The sequence below is a fragment of the Gobio gobio genome, assembly GCF_949357685.1.
Source record: "Gobio gobio genome assembly, chromosome: 12".
NCBI classification, from domain to species: Eukaryota; Metazoa; Chordata; class Actinopteri; order Cypriniformes; family Gobionidae; genus Gobio; species Gobio gobio.
Window position 1 is genome coordinate 2,848,702 of NC_137105.1, and position 20,332 is coordinate 2,869,033.

General features: G+C 38.4%; 3 protein-coding genes across 6 annotated transcripts in view; 2 read left to right on the forward strand and 1 right to left on the reverse strand.

The window, feature by feature from the left end:
- The window catches only part of fdft1 (farnesyl-diphosphate farnesyltransferase 1), a 42,773-nt gene extending 33,592 nt beyond the window's left edge, over positions 1-9,181 (forward strand). For both annotated transcript variants that reach the window (XM_079831950.1, XM_079831948.1), the window contains one exon: positions 8,951-9,181. The gene's annotated coding sequence lies outside the window, so the exon portion shown is untranslated. The remainder of the gene's footprint in view (positions 1-8,950) is intronic.
- Positions 9,182-11,171: 1,990 nt separating this feature from the next.
- On the reverse strand, positions 11,172-12,983 carry LOC307135631 (general transcription factor II-I repeat domain-containing protein 2-like; the record flags this gene model as incomplete). Its single annotated transcript, XM_079832204.1, has 1 exon — positions 11,172-12,983. The coding sequence occupies one exon, from the start codon at positions 12,981-12,983 to the stop codon at positions 11,172-11,174; it is 1,812 nt and encodes a 603-aa protein (XP_079688330.1).
- A 5,467-nt stretch (positions 12,984-18,450) lies between these two features.
- ncoa7b (nuclear receptor coactivator 7b) overlaps positions 18,451-20,332 on the forward strand; it is a 51,368-nt gene continuing 49,486 nt past the window's right edge. For 2 of the 3 annotated variants that reach the window (XM_079831924.1, XM_079831926.1), the window contains exons 1-2: positions 18,451-18,813; positions 19,479-19,592. In XM_079831924.1, coding sequence (XP_079688050.1) covers positions 19,555-19,592 — 38 coding nt within the window. In that variant the 5' untranslated portion in view covers positions 18,451-18,813; positions 19,479-19,554. The remainder of the gene's footprint in view (positions 18,814-19,478; positions 19,593-20,332) is intronic. The other variant, XM_079831925.1, reaches the window with a different exon arrangement.

The following is a 20,332-nucleotide window of genomic DNA, read 5'->3' on the forward strand; positions in this document are numbered from 1 at the left end:
TTATAACCTCTGACCACAAGGTGGCACTGCCCCAAAACTTTTTGAGTACCTTCAAAGCATGGTGCGGAAGACATGATTTTTGGACAAACAGTTCAAAAGTTATAAGCAAAAATAGCCATTTTTTGTATCTCCGGACCAGTAGGTGGCGCTGCCCCGAAACGCTGCATGTTGCTTCAGGTCATGCTTGTGATGACATATACCAAGATTGGTTTGAATACGATAAAGCGTTGTGGAGATAGAGGCTTATGAGTGTTTTTGCAACCGCTACGCAAAATTTGTGTGCGCGTTTATCGAAAAAGATTTGACAAATCAACTTGATTTGCAAGATTTTTTGTCAGCATGGTCTGAAGATGATCTGGTTCAATTTTCGTGCAAATCGGACAAACCGTCTAGGACGAGTTCGTAAAAGTAGGTTTTTTGGAAAATTAAAAATGGCGGGGAAATTATCATGACCGAAAATGACATCATAGGTTGCAATTGAATCGGCATGAGCCAATGACTCTATTATGACCAGTTTCAGTATACTAGGCTAATTTAATCAAAAGTTATTAGCATTTTTGTCAAGTTTGTTATATCTTTTGACCACAAGGTGGCACTGCCCTAAAACTTTTTGAGTACCTTCAGGGCATAGCAAGGAGGTCACATACCGAGTTTAGTAACAATATACTAATGCATTTGTAAAATATAGCATTTTTTGACAAAATTCAAAATGGCCGACAGCCAAAATGGCCGATATGGTAAAATTGAATATCAGACGACTCGGCATGCCGTCCTGAATGTAACGAGACCACTTTTATGATTTTTGGACAAACAGTTCAGAAGTTATAAGCAAAAATTGCAATTTTTCGTATCTCCGGACCAGTAGGTGGCGCTGCGCCGAAACGCTGTATGTTGCCTCAAGTCATGCTTGTGATGACATGTACCAAGTTTGGTTTGAATACGATAAAGCGTTGCGGAGATATTGCCTTAAGAGTGTTTTTGCAACCGCTACGTAAAATTTGTTTGCGCGTTTATCGCAAATGATTTGACGAATCAACTTGATTTGCAAGATTTTTTGTCAGCATGGTCTGAAGATGATCTGGTTCAATTTTCGTGCAAATCGGATGAACCGTCTAGGACGAGTTCGTAAAAGTAGGTTTTTCGGAAAATTCAAAATGGCGGGAAAATTTTTATGACGGAAAATGACGTCATAGGGTGCAATGGAATCGTCTTGAGCCAAGGAATCAGAGGAAAAAAGATTTTTGTTTCTAGCCCTTATGGTTCAAAAGTTATTAGCATAAACATGAGTCAAATTTTGGACTGATGGTGGCGCTAGAGGGATTGAGTTTGAGACTCCAAATTTGCTACGGTGATATTTCAGACTGTCCTCTATTAGTGTGCCAAATTTCACAACTTTTTACCATACAGTTCTATGGGCTGCCATAGACTTCGTGGCGGAAGAAGAAGAAGAAGAAGAAGAAGAAGAAGAAGATGAATAATAAATATAGCTGCAAGCAGCAATACCGGGGCCAAGCGCAAAGAAGAAGACAAGACATGCCAAAATGGCTGGCAGTGTCAGATCAACTGGAGCAATGAGCAATTAATCACGTTTTAAGATGATTTTAAGCAAAAGGCTGAAAATGCATTGTAGTCTGAGAGTGTCAGACCAACTGCAACAATTAACAATTATACAGTTTACGAAGATTAGGCAAAATGGCTGAAATATCATATATTGAGTCACTGATAATGTAAGTTAATGGTTTATCACTTTTGACCAATAGGTGGCACAGATACGAAATTGATGTGGTGTGGTCAGAATAAGGGAACAATGACACATGCAAAGTTTGATGCCAATATGTCAAAGCATTGCAGAGATACAGCCTCAAGAGTAATTTTGGCATAATGGCTCAACTTCGTCGCTGCGGTTTACAAAAACGGTTTCATCTATTGATGCAAAATCCCTAACTTTTTGTTGACACAGTCTGAAGATGATACGATTCGATTTTGGTGGAAATTGGACAAACGGTCTAGGATGAGTTTGAAAAAGTAGGTTTTGATCAAATAAGAACATTGAGGACAGGATGTTTGACCAAATATGGAAAAATTAGTATCTCTGTTCTCGGCATGAGCCAATGACTGTATTATGACCAGTTTCATTAAACTAGGCTAATTTAATCAAAAGTTATTAGCATGTTTGTAAATTTTGTTATAACCTCTGACCACAAGGTGGCACTGCCCCAAAACGTTTTGAGTACCTTCAAAGCATGGTGCGGAAGACATGATTTTTGGACAAACAGTTCAAAAGTTATAAGCAAAAATAGCCATTTTTTGTATCTCCGGACCAGTAGGTGGCGCTGCCCCGAAACGCTGCATGTTGCTTCAGGTCATGCTTGTGATGACATATACCAAGATTGGTTTGAATACGATAAAGCGTTGTGGAGATAGAGGCTTATGAGTGTTTTTGCAACCGCTACGCAAAATTTGTGTGCGCGTTTATCGAAAACGATTTGACAAATCAACTTGATTTGCAAGATTTTTTGTCAGCATGGTCTGAAGATGATCTGGTTCAATTTTCGTGCAAATCGGACAAACCGTCTAGGACGAGTTCGTAAAAGTAGGTTTTTTGGAAAATTAAAAATGGCGGGGAAATTATCATGACCGAAAATGACATCATAGGTTGCAATTGAATCGGCATGAGCCAATGACTCTATTATGACCAGTTTCAATATACTAGGCTAATTTAATCAAAAGTTATTAGCATTTTTGTCAAGTTTGTTATATCTTTTGACCACAAGGTGGCACTGCCCTAAAACTTTTTGAGTACCTTCAGGGCATAGCAAGGAAGTCACATACCGAGTTTAGTAACAATATACTAATGCATTTGTAAAATATAGCATTTTTTGACAAAATTCAAAATGGCCGACAGCCAAAATGGCCGATATGGTAAAATTGAATATCAGACGACTCGGCATGCCGTCCTGAATGTAACGAGACCACTTTTATGATTTTTGGACAAACAGTTCAGAAGTTATAAGCAAAAATTGCAATTTTTCGTATCTCCGGACCAGTAGGTGGCGCTGCGCCGAAACGCTGTATGTTGCCTCAAGTCATGCTTGTGATGACATGTACCAAGTTTGGTTTGAATACGATAAAGCGTTGCGGAGATATTGCCTTAAGAGTGTTTTTGCAACCGCTACGTAAAATTTGTTTGCGCGTTTATCGCAAATGATTTGACGAATCAACTTGATTTGCAAGATTTTTTGTCAGCATGGTCTGAAGATGATCTGGTTCAATTTTCGTGCAAATCGGATGAACCGTCTAGGACGAGTTCGTAAAAGTAGGTTTTTCGGAAAATTCAAAATGGCGGGAAAATTTTTATGACGGAAAATGACGTCATAGGGTGCAATGGAATCGTCTTGAGCCAAGGAATCAGAGGAAAAAAGAATTTTGTTTCTAGCCCTTATGGTTCAAAAGTTATTAGCATAAACATGAGTCAAATTTTGGACTGATGGTGGCGCTAGAGGGATTGAGTTTGAGACTCCAAATTTGCTACGGTGACATTTCAGACTGTCCTCTATTAGTGTGCCAAATTTCACAACTTTTTACCATACGGTTCTATGGGCTGCCATAGACTTCGTGGCGGAAGAAGAAGAAGAAGAAGAAGAAGATGAATAATAATAATAAGAACGGGAACGGTTTCAATAGGTGCCTTCGCACCTTCGGTGCTTGGCCCCTAATAATAATAAGAACGGGAACGGTTTCAATAGGTGCCTTCGCACCTTCGGTGCTTGGCCCCTAAATATAGCTGCAAGCAGCAATACCGGGGCCAAGCGCAAAGAAGAAGACAATACATGCCAAAATGGCTGGCAGTGTCAGATCAACTGGAGCAATGAGCAATTAATCACGTTTTAAGATGATTTTAAGCAAAAGGCTGAAAATGCATTGTAGTCTGAGAGTGTCAGACCAACTGCAACAATTAACAATTATACAGTTTAAGAAGATTAGGCAAAGTGGCTGAAATATCATATATTGAGTCACTGATAATGTAAGTTAATGGTTTATCACTTTTGACCAATAGGTGGCACAGATACGAAATTGATGTGGTGTGGTCAGAATAAGGGAACAATGACACATGCAAAGTTTGATGCCAATATGTCAAAGCATTGCAGAGATACAGCCTCAAGAGTAATTTTGGCATAATGGCTCAACTTCGTCGCTGCGGTTTACAAAAACGGTTTCATCTATTGATGCAAAATCCCTAACTTTTTGTTGACACAGTCTGAAGATGATACGATTCGATTTTGGTGGAAATTGGACAAACGGTCTAGGATGAGTTTGAAAAAGTAGGTTTTGATCAAATAAGAACATTGAGGACAGGATGTTTGACCAAATATGGAAAAATTAGTATCTCTGTTCTCGGCATGAGCCAATGACTGTATTATGACCAGTTTCATTAAACTAGGCTAATTTAATCAAAAGTTATTAGCATGTTTGTAAATTTTGTTATAACCTCTGACCACAAGGTGGCACTGCCCCAAAACGTTTTGAGTACCTTCAAAGCATGGTGCGGAAGACATGATTTTTGGACAAACAGTTCAAAAGTTATAAGCAAAAATAGCCATTTTTTGTATCTCCGGACCAGTAGGTGGCGCTGCGCCGAAACGCTGCATGTTGCTTCAGGTCATGCTTGTGATGACATATACCAAGATTGGTTTGAATACGATAAAGCGTTGTGGAGATATAGGCTTATGAGTGTTTTTGCAACCGCTATGCAAAATTTGTGTGCGCGTTTATCGAAAACGATTTGACAAATCAACTTGATTTGCAAGATTTTTTGTCAGCATGGTCTGAAGATGATCTGGTTCAATTTTCGTGCAAATCGGACAAACCGTCTAGGACGAGTTCGTAAAAGTAGGTTTTTTGTAAAATTAAAAATGGCGGGGAAATTATCATGACCGAAAATGACATCATAGGTTGCAATTGAATCGGCATGAGCCAATGACTCTATTATGACCAGTTTAAATATACTAGGCTAATTTAATCAAAAGTTATTAGCATTTTTGTCAAGTTTGTTATATCTTTTGACCACAAGGTGGCACTGCCCTAAAACTTTTTGAGTACCTTCAGGGCATAGCAAGGAAGTCACATACCGAGTTTAGTAACAATATACTAATGCATTTGTAAAATATAGCATTTTTTGACAAAATTCAAAATGGCCGACAGCCAAAATGGCCGATATGGTAAAATTGAATATCAGACGACTCGGCATGCCGTCCTGAATGTAACGAGACCACTTTTATGATTTTTGGACAAACAGTTCAGAAGTTATAAGCAAAAATAGCAATTTTTCGTATCTCCGGACCAGTAGGTGGCGCTGCGCCGAAACGCTGCATGTTGCCTCAAGTCATGCTTGTGATGACATGTACCAAGTTTGGTTTGAATACGATAAAGCGTTGCAGAGATATTGCCTTAAGTGTGTTTTTGCAACCGCTACGTAAAATTTGTTTGCGAGTTTATCGCAAATGATTTGACGAATCAACTTGATTTGCAAGATTTTTTGTCAGCATGGTCTGAAGATGATCTGGTTCAATTTTCGTGCAAATCGGATGAACCGTCTAGGACGAGTTCGTAAAAGTAGGTTTTTCGGAAAATTAAAAATGGTGGGAAAATTTTTATGACGGAAAATGACGTCACAGGGTGCAATCGAATCGTCTTGAGCCAAGGAATCAGAGGAAAAAAGAATTTTGTTTCTAGCCCTTATGGTTCAAAAGTTATTAGCATAAACATGAGTCAAATTTTGGACTGATGGTGGCGCTAGAGGGATTGAGTTAGAGACTCCAAATTTGCTACGGTGACATTTCAGACTGTCCTCTATTAGTGTGCCAAATTTCACAACTTTTTACCATACGGTTCTATGGGCTGCCATAGACTTCGTGGCGGAAGAAGAAGAAGAAGAAGAAGATGAATAATAATAATAATAGGAACGGGAACGGTTTCAATAGGTGCCTTCGCACCTTCGGTGCTTGGCCCCTAAATATAGCTGCAAGCAGCAATACCGGGGCCAAGCGCAAAGAAGAAGACAAGACATGCCAAAAATGCTGGCAATGTCAGATCAACGGCAGCAATGAGCAATTAAAGACCTATTAAGGTGATTTTAAGCAAAAGGCTGAAAATGCATTGTAGTCTGAGAGTGTCAGACCAACTGCAACAATTAACAATTATACAGTTTAAGAAGATTAGGCAAAATGGCTAAAATATCATATATTGAGTCACTGATAATGTAAGTTAATGGTTTATCACTTTTGACCAATAGGTGGCACAGATACGAAATTGATGTGGTGTGGTCAGAATAAGGGAACAATGACACATGCAAAGTTTGATGCCAATATGTCAAAGCATTGCAGAGATACAGCCTCAAGAGTAATTTTGGCATAATGGCTCAACTTCGTCGCTGCGGTTTACAAAAACGGTTTCATCTATTGATGCAAAATCCCTAACTTTTTGTTGACACAGTCTGAAGATGATACGATTCGATTTTGGTGGAAATTGGACAAACGGTCTAGGATGAGTTTGAAAAAGTAGGTTTTGATCAAATAAGAACATTGAGGACAGGATGTTTGACCAAATATGGAAAAATTTGTATCTCTGTTCTCGGCATGAGCCAATGACTGTATTATGACCAGTTTCATTAAACTAGGCTAATTTAATCAAAACTTATTAGCATGTTTGTAAATTTTGTTATAACCTCTGACCACAAGGTGGCACTGCCCCAAAACGTTTTGAGTACCTTCAAAGCATGGTGCGGAAGACATGATTTTTGGACAAACAGTTCAAAAGTTATAAGCAAAAATAGCAATTTTTTGTATCTCCGGACCAGTAGGTGGCGCTGCGCCGAAACGCTGCATGTTGCTTCAGGTCATGCTTGTGATGACATATACCAAGATTGGTTTGAATATGATAAAGCGTTGTGGAGATATAGGCTTATGAGTGTTTTTGCAACCGCTACGCAAAATTTGTGTGCGCGTTTATCGAAAACGATTTGACAAATCAACTTGATTTGCAAGATTTTTTGTCAGCATGGTCTGAAGATGATCTGGTTCAATTTTCGTGCAAATCGGACAAACCGTCTAGGACGAGTTCGTAAAAATAGGTTTTTTGGAAAATTAAAAATGGCGTGGAAATTATCATGACCGAAAATGACATCATAGGTTGCAATTGAATCGGCATGAGCCAATGACTCTATTATGACCAGTTTCAATATACTAGGCTAATTTAATCAAAAGTTATTAGCATTTTTGTCAAGTTTGTTATATCTTTTGACCACAAGGTGGCACTGCCCGAAAACTTTTTGAGTACCTTCAGGGCATAGCAAGGAAGTCACATACCGAGTTTAGTAACAATATACTAATGCATTTGTAAAATATAGCATTTTTTGACAAAATTCAAAATGGCCGACAGCCAAAATGGCCGATATGGTAAAATTGAATATCAGACGACTCGGCATGCCGTCCTGAATGTAACGAGACCACTTTTATGATTTTTGGACAAACAGTTCAGAAGTTATAAGCAAAAATAGCAATTTTTCGTATCTCCGGACCAGTAGGTGGCGCTGCGCCGAAACGCTGTATGTTGCCTCAAGTCATGCTTGTGATGACATGTACCAAGTTTGGTTTGAATACGATAAAGCGTTGCGGAGATATTGCCTTAAGAGTGTTTTTGCAACCGCTACGTAAAATTTGTTTGCGCGTTTATCGCAAATGATTTGACGAATCAACTTGATTTGCAAGATTTTTTGTCAGCATGGTCTGAAGATGATCTGGTTCAATTTTCGTGCAAATCGGATGAACCGTCTAGGACGAGTTCGTAAAAGTAGGTTTTTCGGAAAATTCAAAATGGCGGGAAAATTTTTATGACGGAAAATGACGTCATGTGGTCCAATGGAATCGTCTTGAGCCAAGGAATCAGAGGAAAAAAGAATTTTGTTTCTAGCCCTTATGGTTCAAAAGTTATTAGCATAAACATGAGTCAAATTTTGGACTGATGGTGGCGCTAGAGGGATTGAGTTTGAGACTCCAAATTTGCTACGGTGACATTTCAGACTGTCCTCTATTAGTGTGCCAAATTTCACAACTTTTTACCATACGGTTCTATGGGCTGCCATAGACTTCGTGGCGGAAGAAGAAGAAGAAGAAGAAGAAGAAGAAGAAGAAGATGAATAATAATAATAAGAACGGGAACGGTTTCAATAGGTGCCTTCGCACCTTCGGTGCTTGGCCCCTAATAATAAGAACGGGAACGGTTTCAATAGGTGCCTTCGCACCTTCGGTGCTTGGCCCCTAATAATAATAATAATAATAATAATAATAATAATAATAATAATAATAATAATAATAATAAAAATACATAATTAAAGTAATGTATAATACTTATATTTATAATAATTACAATAATTTGTTATTTAATAACACATTATTTGAATAATATTGCATATTTTATTTAATGGTCATTTAATTATTTTTTTGGGAAACATATATATATATATATATACACATTTTTCTCTTTTTTTCTTTTTTTTCTTTAAATAATGGATAATACTTAATTTAGAATAATTACAATAATTTATTGTTTTAAAATATACATATACTCTTTTTTAATAATATTGATTATTTTATATAATAGTTTCTAATATTTTGAGAATAGTTTCTTATATAATATTTTGTGGAAATTATGATGATATCTATCAAGAACTATAAATGTCATTTTTATTTTTGAAAAAAAAAAAGCTTTTTAATAACCGACTAATAACCTTTTCATTGCCATTAAAGTGAAATTACTGAACAGCCTGATTAGAAAAAGCTTATTTAAGAGAAAAAATGTCTGATGAACTGAGAGGTTTTTGCATCTGAAGTCTTCATATATAATTTATTATTAAAATAATGTATAATAATGAAGATCTTGTTGTGTTTTGCAGGTTATTTTAAGATCCTGCGCGGCAAGGATGAGTGTGGGATTGAGAGTGAGATGGTGGCTGGAGTTCCTCAGCTCTGAACAACATCTGCATTTTACATCATCATTTTACTGCAAATCATAAACAGAAATAAATCTGTATCGTTGTGTCACTGTCATGGTTAATGCATTCTAAAACAATTGATTAAAAGCATTTATGGTAAAAAAATAAATAAAGATATATCATTTACATTTTATATTATGGTCATGTTTATTGTACAGTCTTTATTTTATGATGATGTAATAATTGATCATTAAGAATAATGAGAATGTGGATTGTGTATTTCCCCCAGTGGATATTTTTTGGTAATGCGCCTAAACAAAATCTCACAAAACTCAATTTTAGTGATATCAGCTTAAAATTTGGAACACATCTTGGTTAGCCATACGGCTTTGATGTTTAGTACATTACAGTAAACGTGAACTTTCTTAAGAACAGATCTAGTGATGAGATGTAGATGGAGAAGAGAAGGGTTCCCAGCACCGAGCCCTGAGGCACTCCAGTAGCTCTAGATGATAGCAGTGATGGAGAAACCATGTTTCTGAAGGACAGATCTAGTGATGACATGTAGATGGAGAAGAGAAGCGGTCCCAGCACTGAGTCCTGAGGCACTCCAGTAGCTCTAGATGATAGCAGTGATGGAGAAACCATGTTTCTGAAGGACAGATCTAGTGATGACATGTAGATGGAGAAGAGAAGCGGTCCCAGCACTGAGTCCTGAGGCACTCCAGTAGCTCTAGATGATAGCAGTGATGGAGAAACCATGTTTCTGAAGGACAGATCTAGTGATGAGATGTAGATGGAGGAGAGAAGTGGCCCCAGCACTGAGCCCTGAGGCACTCCAGTAGCTCTAGATGATAGCAGTGATGGAGAAACCATGTTTCTGAATGACAGATCTAGTGATGAGATGTAGATGTAGATGGAGATGGAGAAGAGAAGCGGTACCAGCACTGAGCCCTGAGGCACTCCAGTAGCTCTAGATGATAGCAGTGATGGAGAAGCCATGTTTCTGAATGACAGATCTAGTGATGAGATGTAGATGGAGGAGAGAAGCGGTACCAACACTGAGCCCTGAGGCACTCCAGTAGCTCTAGATGATAGCAGTGATGGAGAAACCATGTTTCTGAATGACAGATCTAGTGATGAGATGTAGATGGAGATGGAGAAGAGAAGCGGTACCAACACTGAGCCCTGAGGCACTCCAGTAGCTCTAGATGATAGCAGTGATGGAGAAGCCATGTTTCTGAATGACAGATCTAGTGATGAGATGTAGATGGAGGAGAGAAGTGGCCCCAGCACTGAGCCCTGAGGCACTCCAGTAGCTCTAGATGATAGCAGTGATGGAGAAACCATGTTTCTGAAGGACAGATCTAGTGATGAGATGTAGATGGAGAAGAGACGCGGTCCCAACACTGAGCCCTGAGGCACTCCAGTAGCTCTAGATGATAGCAGTGATGGAGAAACCATGTTTCTGAAGGACAGATCTAGTGATGACATGTAGATGGAGAAGAGAAGCGGTCCCAGCACTGAGTCCTGAGGCACTCCAGTAGCTCTAGATGATAGCAGTGATGGAGAAACCATGTTTCTGAAGGACAGATCTAGTGATGAGATGTAGATGGAGGAGAGAAGTGGCCCCAGCACTGAGCCCTGAGGCACTCCAGTAGCTCTAGATCAGGGGTGTCAAACTCATTTTGGTCTGGGGGCCGCATACAGCTAAATCTGATTTTAAGAGGGCCAGACCAGTAAACTCGTAACTAACAAAAGTCCACTTTTTTCTTTGTATTAGTGCAAAGAAGAAGTAAATTATAAAAATCTTTATATTAAATTAATTGTCCTTTTACAAAATATATTATGAACAGTATGTGCAATTTCAAAAACACTTTCACTCAGTTTAACATTTATTTTTAAAACATTTAGTCACAGTTTTGTGTAACTTAAAAACACTGTCCTGCATGTTAATATATATCAAATATCAAAATATAGAAATTATTTAATTCCATTTTCCTTTTTTTTTTTTATATATCCATTTTCGATTTCTGGGAAGCAATTCTGAACACATGGATTGACTTCACACACTTAAAATGTTAAGTGGCAGCAGTTTCAAAAAGAAAATCTTTGTAAAATTAGCAAATTTATACAGGTATGTAGCCTATGGTTTTTTTTTTTAAATGTAAACTAATTTACTTTATAAATTTGCCCCTGAAACTTGGCATCTTTTAGCCCGCACAAGTGCATCAATATCAGGCATCATGTCCTGAGTAGCAGCCAATTTTAGAATCTCATTTAAGTGCTTATGTGTGAGCTTTGAGCGCAGCTTCGTTTTATTAATGTTCATTACTGAGAAAACTTGCTCACAAAGGTAAGTAGTCCCAAACATGCACAACATTTTTGCAGCCAGTGCTGTTAATTTAGGATAGCCTGGCAGGAGATACTGATAAAATGTGTCCAAGCCAGCAGAGGCAAATTTGTCCTTCAATTCTACATTACACTGCAATTCAATTATTTCCAGTTGCATGTCAACGGGCACATCAGAAGCTCTGACAGTAAATGGTGAGCGAAAAACTGCGAATTCTGTCTCAAGTTCGCTAAAGACCTGAAATCGTTTCTCAAACTCCTTCAGCAACACTGAAATCTTGTCTTTGTACTTTCTCACGTCAGGATTAACGCTTGCTGCGCACACATCTCTTAGACAGGGAAAATGAGCAGGGTCACCGCTTGCCATCTGCGTCTCCCATAACGTGAGCTTTAACTTGAATGCACGTATGCTGTCATAATACTGTGTTACAATTTTTTTGCGTCCTTGCAACATTTTGTTCAGATTATTCAAGTGCTCTGTAATATCAACCATAAATGCAAGGTCCTGCAGCCATAGTGGGCACTGTAATTCCTTAACAGGTTTACCCTTTCTCTCCATGAAATGTCCGATTTCCTCACGTAAATCAAAGAAGCGCTTCAGCACAGCACCTCTGCTTAACCACCTTACTTCAGTGTGGTATGGCAGACCATGGGTAATGTTACATTCACTGAGAAGGCTGTCAAACTGACGATGATTGAGACCTCTGGCTCGGATGAAATTAACAGTTCGGACAACCACCTCCATGATGTGGTCCATTTTTAACGACTTGCAGCATAATGCCTCCTGATGCAAAATACAATGAAATGTCCAAAAATCACCCCCTCCATTCGCGGCTTGTACTTTCTCTCTGAACTTTGTAACAACACCTGCCTTTTTCCCGATCATTGACGGCGCACCATCTGTAGCCAGGCTTACGGCGCGAGACCAGTCCACCCCGACTCTGTCCAGCGCTCCAACGACGGAGCGGAAAATGTCCTCAGCTGTTGTGGTGTCGGTCATAGGCACCAACTCAAGAAACTCCTCTGTGACAGTCAAAGTATCGTCAACTCCACGAATGAATATGGCCAGTTGCGCGACATCCGTAATATCCGTACTCTCATCAATTGCAACAGAAAAGGCCAGAAATGACTCAATTTTGCGTTTCAGTTGGCTGTCCAAATCTGCCGATATTTCCGAAACCCTGTCTGCCACGGTATTTCTCGTCAAACTAATATTGGCAAAAGCTTGTCGCTTCTCAGGACACACAATTTCAGCAGCCTTTAGCATACAATTTTTAACGAACTCCCCCTCACAGTACGGCTTTGATGCAAGTGCTATTTCGCTCGCAATTAGGTAGCTGGCTTTCACTGCAGCATCACTGGCCTCTCGGCTCCGGGTGAAAACAGATTGCTGTTTCCTCAGACCCACCAACATTTCATTTACCTTCTGTTTTCTCAATTCTCCGTGCAAGCTGTTGTATTTTTCGCCATGCTGAGTTTCATAGTGTCGTCGAATATTATATTCCTTAAGCACCGAAACTTGCTGCATGCACACCAAGCACACGGGTTTCCCATTAACCTCCGTGAACATATAGGAAGAGGTCCATTTTTCTTGAAAAATTCGACACTCTGTGTCCACTTTTCTCTTTTTTGACAAAGACATTTCGAGGACGATGGTGCCAGGGCCAACAGAAAACGCGGGTAAACTGATAGAACCAAATGCCGCTCAGACCCTGAAGCTCGGTGCTGCCATCTGCTGTTAGTTCCGCCGAAAATAAAAAATATTTTTTTCATATTGCAGATTTATCCCCCGGGCCAGACTGAACCCCCTAGCGGGCCGGTTCCGGCCCGCGGGCCGTACGTTTGACACCCCTGCTCTAGATGATAGCAGTGATGGAGAAGCCATGTTTCTGAATGACAGATCTAGTGATAAGATGTAGATGGAGAAGAGACGCGATCCCAACACTGAGCCCTGAGGCACTCCAGTAGCTCTAGATGATAGCAGTGATGGAGAAACCATGTTTCTGAAGGACAGATCTAGTGATGACATTGAGAAGAGAAGAGAAGCGGTCCCAACACTGAGCCCTGAGGCACTCCAGTAGCTCTGGATGATAGCAGTGATGGAGAAGCCATGTTTCTGAAGGACAGATCTAGTGATGACATTGAGAAGAGAAGAGAAGCGGTCCCAACACTGAGCATTGAGACACTCCAGTAGCTCTAGATGATAGCAGTGATGGAGAAGCCATGTTTCTGAAGGACAGATCTAGTGATGACATTGAGAAGAGAAGAGAAGCGGTCCCAACACTGAGCCCTGAGGCACTCCAGTAGCTCTAGATGATAGCAGTGATGGAGAAACCATGTTTCTGAAGGACAGATCTAGTGATGACATGTAGATGGAGGAGAGAAGTGGCCCCAACACTGAGCCCTGAGGCACTCCAGTAGCTCTAGATGATAGCAGGGATGGAGAAACCATGTTTCTGAAGGACAGATCTAGTGATGAGATGTAGATGGAGGAGAGAAGTGGCCCCAACACTGAGCCCTGAGGCACTCCAGTAGCTCTAGATGATAGCAGTGATGGAGAAACCATGTTTCTGAAGGACAGATCTAGTGATGAGATGTAGATGGAGGAGAGAAGTGGCCCCAACACTGAGCCCTGAGGCACTCCAGTAGCTCTAGATGATAGCAGTGATGGAGAAGCCATGTTTCTGAAGGACAGATCTAGTGATGAGATGTAGATGGAGGAGAGAAGTGGCCCCAACACTGAGCCCTGAGGCACTCCAGTAGCTCTAGATGATAGCAGTGATGGAGAAACCATGTTTCTGAAGGACAGATCTAGTGATGAGATGTAGATGGAGGAGAGAAGTGGCCCCAACACTGAGCCCTGAGGCACTCCAGTAGCTCTAGATGATAGCAGTGATGGAGAAACCATGTTTCTGAAGGACAGATCTAGTGATGAGATGTAGATGGAGGAGAGAAGTGGCCCCAACACTGAGCCCTGAGGCACTCCAGTAGCTCTAGATGATAGCAGTGATGGAGAAGCCATGTTTCTGAAGGACAGATCTAGTGATGAGATGTAGATGGAGGAGAGAAGTGGCCCCAACACTGAGCCCTGAGGCACTCCAGTAGCTCTAGATGATAGCAGTGATGGAGAAACCATGTTTCTGAAGGACAGATCTAGTGATGAGATGTAGATGGAGGAGAGAAGTGGCCCCAGCACTGAGTCCTGAGGCACTCCAGTAGCTCTAGATGATAGCAGTGATGGAGAAACCATGTTTCTGAAGGACAGATCTAGTGATGAGATGTAGATGGAGGAGAGAAGTGGCCCCAACACTGAGCCCTGAGGCACTCCAGTAGCTCTAGATGATAGCAGTGATGGAGAAACCATGTTTCTGAAGGACAGATCTAGTGATGAGATGTAGATGGAGGAGAGAAGTGGCCCCAGCACTGAGCCCTGAGGCACTCCAGTAGCTCTAGATGATAGCAGTGATGGAGAAACCATGTTTCTGAAGGACAGATCTAGTGATGAGATGTAGATGGAGGAGAGACGCGGTCCCAACACTGAGCCCTGAGGCACTCCAGTAGCTCTAGATGATAGCAGTGATGGAGAAACCATGTTTCTGAAGGACAGATCTAGTGATGACATTGAGAAGAGAAGCGGTCCCAGCACTGAGCCCTGAGGCACTCCAGTAGCTCTAGATGATAGCAGTGATGGAGAAGCCATGTTTCTGAAGGACAGATCTAGTGATGACATTGAGAAGAGAAGAGAAGCGGTCCCAACACTGAGCCCTGAGGCACTCCAGTAGCTCTAGATGATAGCAGTGATGGAGAAGCCATGTTTCTGAAGGACAGATCTAGTGATGACATTGAGAAGAGAAGAGAAGCGGTCCCAACACTGAGCCCTGAGGCACTCCAGTAGCTCTAGATGATAGCAGTGATGGAGAAACCATGTTTCTGAAGGACAGATCTAGTGATGAGATGTAGATGGAGAAGAGAAGCGGTACCAGCACTGAGCCCTGAGGCACTCCAGTAGCTCTAGATGATAGCAGTGATGGGAATCAAGCGGCCATTGGTAATGAGGGGGAAATGCTTAATAATTGATATGTTTAAATGCATATTAAATATTCATGAGTATGTTCATACAGAGGAGTGTGTGTTTATTATCCAGGACGTGACATTCACAAGTCCCACATGCACCATGTGCATTTAGTTCCAGCATGTGACACCAACACCTGAAACACCTGAAACACCACAAATCAACCGCAGCACTCAATCAACACTTCTCACACTTTCATTTTTCTATTAAAAACCAAACATATGCAGTAGGCAGAGGTGGACAAAGTACACAACTCCATTACTTGAGTAAAAGTAAAAGTACTACTGGTTAAATATTACTCAATTACAAGTGAAAGTTGTAAAGATAGATTTTTACTTAAGTAAAAGTACAGAAGTACTTGCTTTTAAAAGTACTTAAGTATCAAAAGTAAAAGTAAACGCATTATTTTATTATTGTTGCATTGTTGTATGAATGCACGCTGTTCCATCATGGTGGTTTAAGCCAGTCATGCTCCATCCGACATGCTAGCATACCTTGCACTCATTTAAATACTTGTTTAAAAGTTACAACGCTCTTATCAAAGTCAAAATCATACTAGAAAAGAAAGGCTTCTACATTGTGTAATTGTTGATAGGATTATGTAAAAAACATTTCTGAAAGGACTTCAGTTAACATTATTAGCCCAACTACGTTTTTGCATGCTAACTAACATCATTGTCGAACGTTACTACCTATGCGTTAGCGCTCTATCCACAAGACTATGGCAACTTAGCGGGTAAATCTATAAAAATCATTTGACCAATCATACTTCATACCAATGTTAATTTTGACAGCAAATTTGGATTTAGTATTAGTCAGTCTTTTGACTATAACATTTTAGGCATCTGAATTGTTTTAGTTTTAGTCTATAATAAGAATTTAGTAGAATTAGTAGAACTAAAATTCAGTACTTGTGGTCTGGCGTCTGAGAGGCAGCTTTCTGAGCACTTTTGTGTCGTCGCACTTTTTCAGACTTATCCACGTCTGCTCTTCTGAATTTTAACTTTTAAGTATGACTATGGTTGCGCACACTGCGTCTGGGAACTGCCGTCTTCTATTTCGCCATCAATTGATTAGTGTTCAAAAAATACTTGGAAATCATTTAACTTCATGTGATCCTACAAGAGTGATTACTGATAGGCTGTCTGCAAAAAAAACAAAAAAACGAATCATCCACTGGCTTTCAAAGCGGCTACGACTTTCTACTTCGAGGACCTTGATAGAAATGTAGTGGAGTAAAAAGTATGATATTTGTCTTTCAAATGTAGTGAAGTTAAAGTCATAAGTTTCCAGAAAAAATACTACTCAAGGAAAGTACAGATACTCAAAAAGTGTACTTAAGTACAGTACTCAAGTAAATGTACTTAGTTACTGTCCACCTCTGGCAGTAGGTCAAAACTTCAATGACAGAATTAGAGTTAGTTCTGTTTCAGACATGCAGGTGCTTCGAACATCTAGTTCAAAACTGTTTTTGTCCCGGTTCCCGTCACATATTTTAGTCGTTTAGGGGCAAGATGTCACATTTGTTTCAAGTGTTGTCATTTTATTCATTTAAACAATTACCACTTTTTGCTGGCCAAAATATTTTTGGATGTTAATATATGTGTTTATATTTTGCTAAAAAGAAATAAATAATATATATATTTTTGGATGTTAATATACGTGTTTATATTTTTCTAAAGAAATAAATAAAAAGTAAAATATTTTTGTATGTTGGCCAAAATATTTTTGGATGTTAATATATGTGTTTATATTTTGCTAAAAAGAAATAAATAATATATATATTTTTGGATGTTAATATACGTGTTTATATGTTGCTAAAAAAATTAATAAAAATAAAAATATTTTTATTTAAAAAAAAATATTTTTTTTTTATTTATATGTTGGCCAAATTTTTTTTGGATGTTAATATACGTGTTTATATTTTGCAAAAAATAAAAATAAAATAAAATATTTTTTATATGTTGGCCAAAATATTTTTGGATGTTAATATATGTGTTTATATTTTGTTAAAATAAAAATAAAATAAAATATTTTTTTGTATGTTGGCCAAAATATTTTTGGATGTTAATATATGTGTTTATATTTTTCTAAAATGAAATAAAAAATAAAATATTTTTGGACATTAATATACGTGTTTATATTTTGCTAAAAAAAATTTTTTTTATATGTGAGCCAAAATATTTTTGGACATTAATATACGTGTTTATATTAAGTTCAAAATAAATTTAAAATAAAATATTTTTTATATGTTGGCCAAAATATTTTGGACGTTAATTTACGTGTTAATATTTTGCTAAAAATAAAAAAATAAAAAATATTTTTTATATGTAGCCAAAATATTTTTGGATGTTGATATACGTGTTTATATTAAGTAAAAATGTATTAAAAAAAATATTTTTTTTATATGTGGGCCAAAATATTTTTGGATGTTAATTTAAGTGTTTATATTTTGCTAAAAATAAATACAATATTTTGTATATGTTGGACGAAATAATTTTTGGATGTTATTATACTTGTTTATATTTTGCTAGAAATAAATACAATAATTTTTATGTGTTGGCCAAAATATTTTGGGATGTTAATATACGTGTTTATATTTTTCTAAAAATAAATAAAAAATTAAATATTTTTGGATGATATTATACTTTTTTTTAATATTTTGCTAAAAATAAATACAATATTTTTTATGCGTTGGCCAAAATATTTTGGGATGTTAATATACGTGTTTATATTTTTCTAAAAATAAATAAAAAATTAAATATTTTGTATGTTGGCCAAAATAAAAAAAAATAAAAAAACAAATAATATTAATAATAATAAAAAGAATTATATTGGCCCATATGTGTTAATATTTTGTTAAATTTATATAAAAAAAAATGTATGTTGGCAAAAATATTTTTGGATGTTAATATACTTGTTTATATTAAGCTTAAAAAATAAATAACACACACACACACACACACACACACACACACACACACACACACACACACACACACACACACACACACACACTTCCCATTTCCTGTTAATCATATGGTAAATGGGCGTGGCACGAGAGGACTTCGACCTATGAGAAAATCGACATTTAAATCTCGATATGAATACATAAATAATCGCAAACCCAAACACGCAGACCAAGCGTTTTTGACGACCGACTCGCGATATAACGGGTCAAAGTCCCGAAATCAGGCGTCGGTGTTCCCGAGATATAAGCAGAACCGGCCGGAATCCGCTTCGAGCCTCGACATGAGAGGACTTTAACAGCAGCTTTAGCTTTAGCCTGTTAGCCTGGACTGCATGTGTGCGTGTTTATATCAACAATAGCGCATTCTCATCCTCATCTACATCAGGGGATCCACGGCGAGCTTCAGGGATGTAGTGTGTGTTTGTCGAGGTGGGTTATTGTGTCTTTACACATGCGCATGCAGGAGGATCCATGTTATGTGTTTAATCTTCATGATATTTGCTTTCAAATGCATGGAATATGAATATAACACGCATGCATTTGGCGTGTATGTCGATGAAGATGCATAACGCCATGCATGATGTCCTCTTTTGGGCCGTTTTAATGCATGCATATGATGTTGTTTTTAGTGCATGGATTTCCAGTGTTATGCACATGACAGATCACCTGTGACGTGATGCACGTGCCGTCATTGTGCATGCAAGCGCGTAAAATTACGTGCTAAACGTGAGTCTCATATCTCGTTTCAGTCCCTGTTAAATGGGATTATGCCATCCATCCCTTCAGTTTAAGATTGATCTGAGATATATCAGATGCGTCGACTCAATCTAATCACTGCTTATCTCTAATCAAACACTGGCTTTGTTGATCCTGGACAATAATGAGTGTCTTAACCGGGCCATCAGTGGAGATCCAGTGGCTTCTCCCAATAAGAACAAGCTCAATCCCGCTGGATCCAGTCTGAGTCAACAGTTTCCCGACTCTCGGAGCGCAGGTTTATTGCAGAACCCTGTCCGTGACCCTTTGACCCCAGGCCTGGAGATAAGGCCGGACATATTAAGGGCTGACGTTCTGCGTTGTGTGTGTTTGTGAAGACAGGAACGCTCAGGGAACGTTCAGGCAACGCTCAGGCAACGCTGGTTCTGGATTCTGGACTGGACTGGATTCAGGATGGAGAAGCCGGAGAAGAGGGTCGGATACTTCGCCAGGTGAGATGGGTTTAAATCACAGATTTACGCCGGACGGGAAGTGGACAAGGGGCTGAAAGAGGAATTAAACACCTTCTGTTGGTTAGTTCAGGCTTTCTAACAGATTTAACTCCAAACTTATCAATGCACATTTCTGCCACATGCTCTGGGAGATCATAATTATGATGTAAAAAGTCAAATCTATGAGGGACTAAGTCATAAATATGACATGAATGGTCAAATCACGATGAACTCAATTGTGACAAATTCTATATTATAAATAAAAAGGAGTTATGACATAAAATGTTGGAATAGTTATGATATGCAAGGTCAACATTATGATAAAAGCCATAATTCTGACACAAATATTCTAAATTATGAGATAAAAGCCATTATTATGACATAAAAAGGCAAAATTATGAGCTACTAAGTCATAATTATGATAAAATATATGTGACACATGATAAAAGCTTCAAAATCATGACACAAAAATTCAAAGTTATAAGTGCCATAATTATGAAAAATATTATGACATAAAAAGACAAAATTATGAGGAACTAAGTCATAAATATGACATGAATGGTCAAAATTATGATAAACTCAATTGTGACAAATTCTATATTAAAATAAAAAGCAATTGTTATGACATAAAATGTTGGAAATAATTATGACATGCAAGGTCAACGTTATGATAAAAGCCATAATTATGACAAAAATATTCTAAATTATGAGCTACTAAGTCATAATTATGATAAAATATA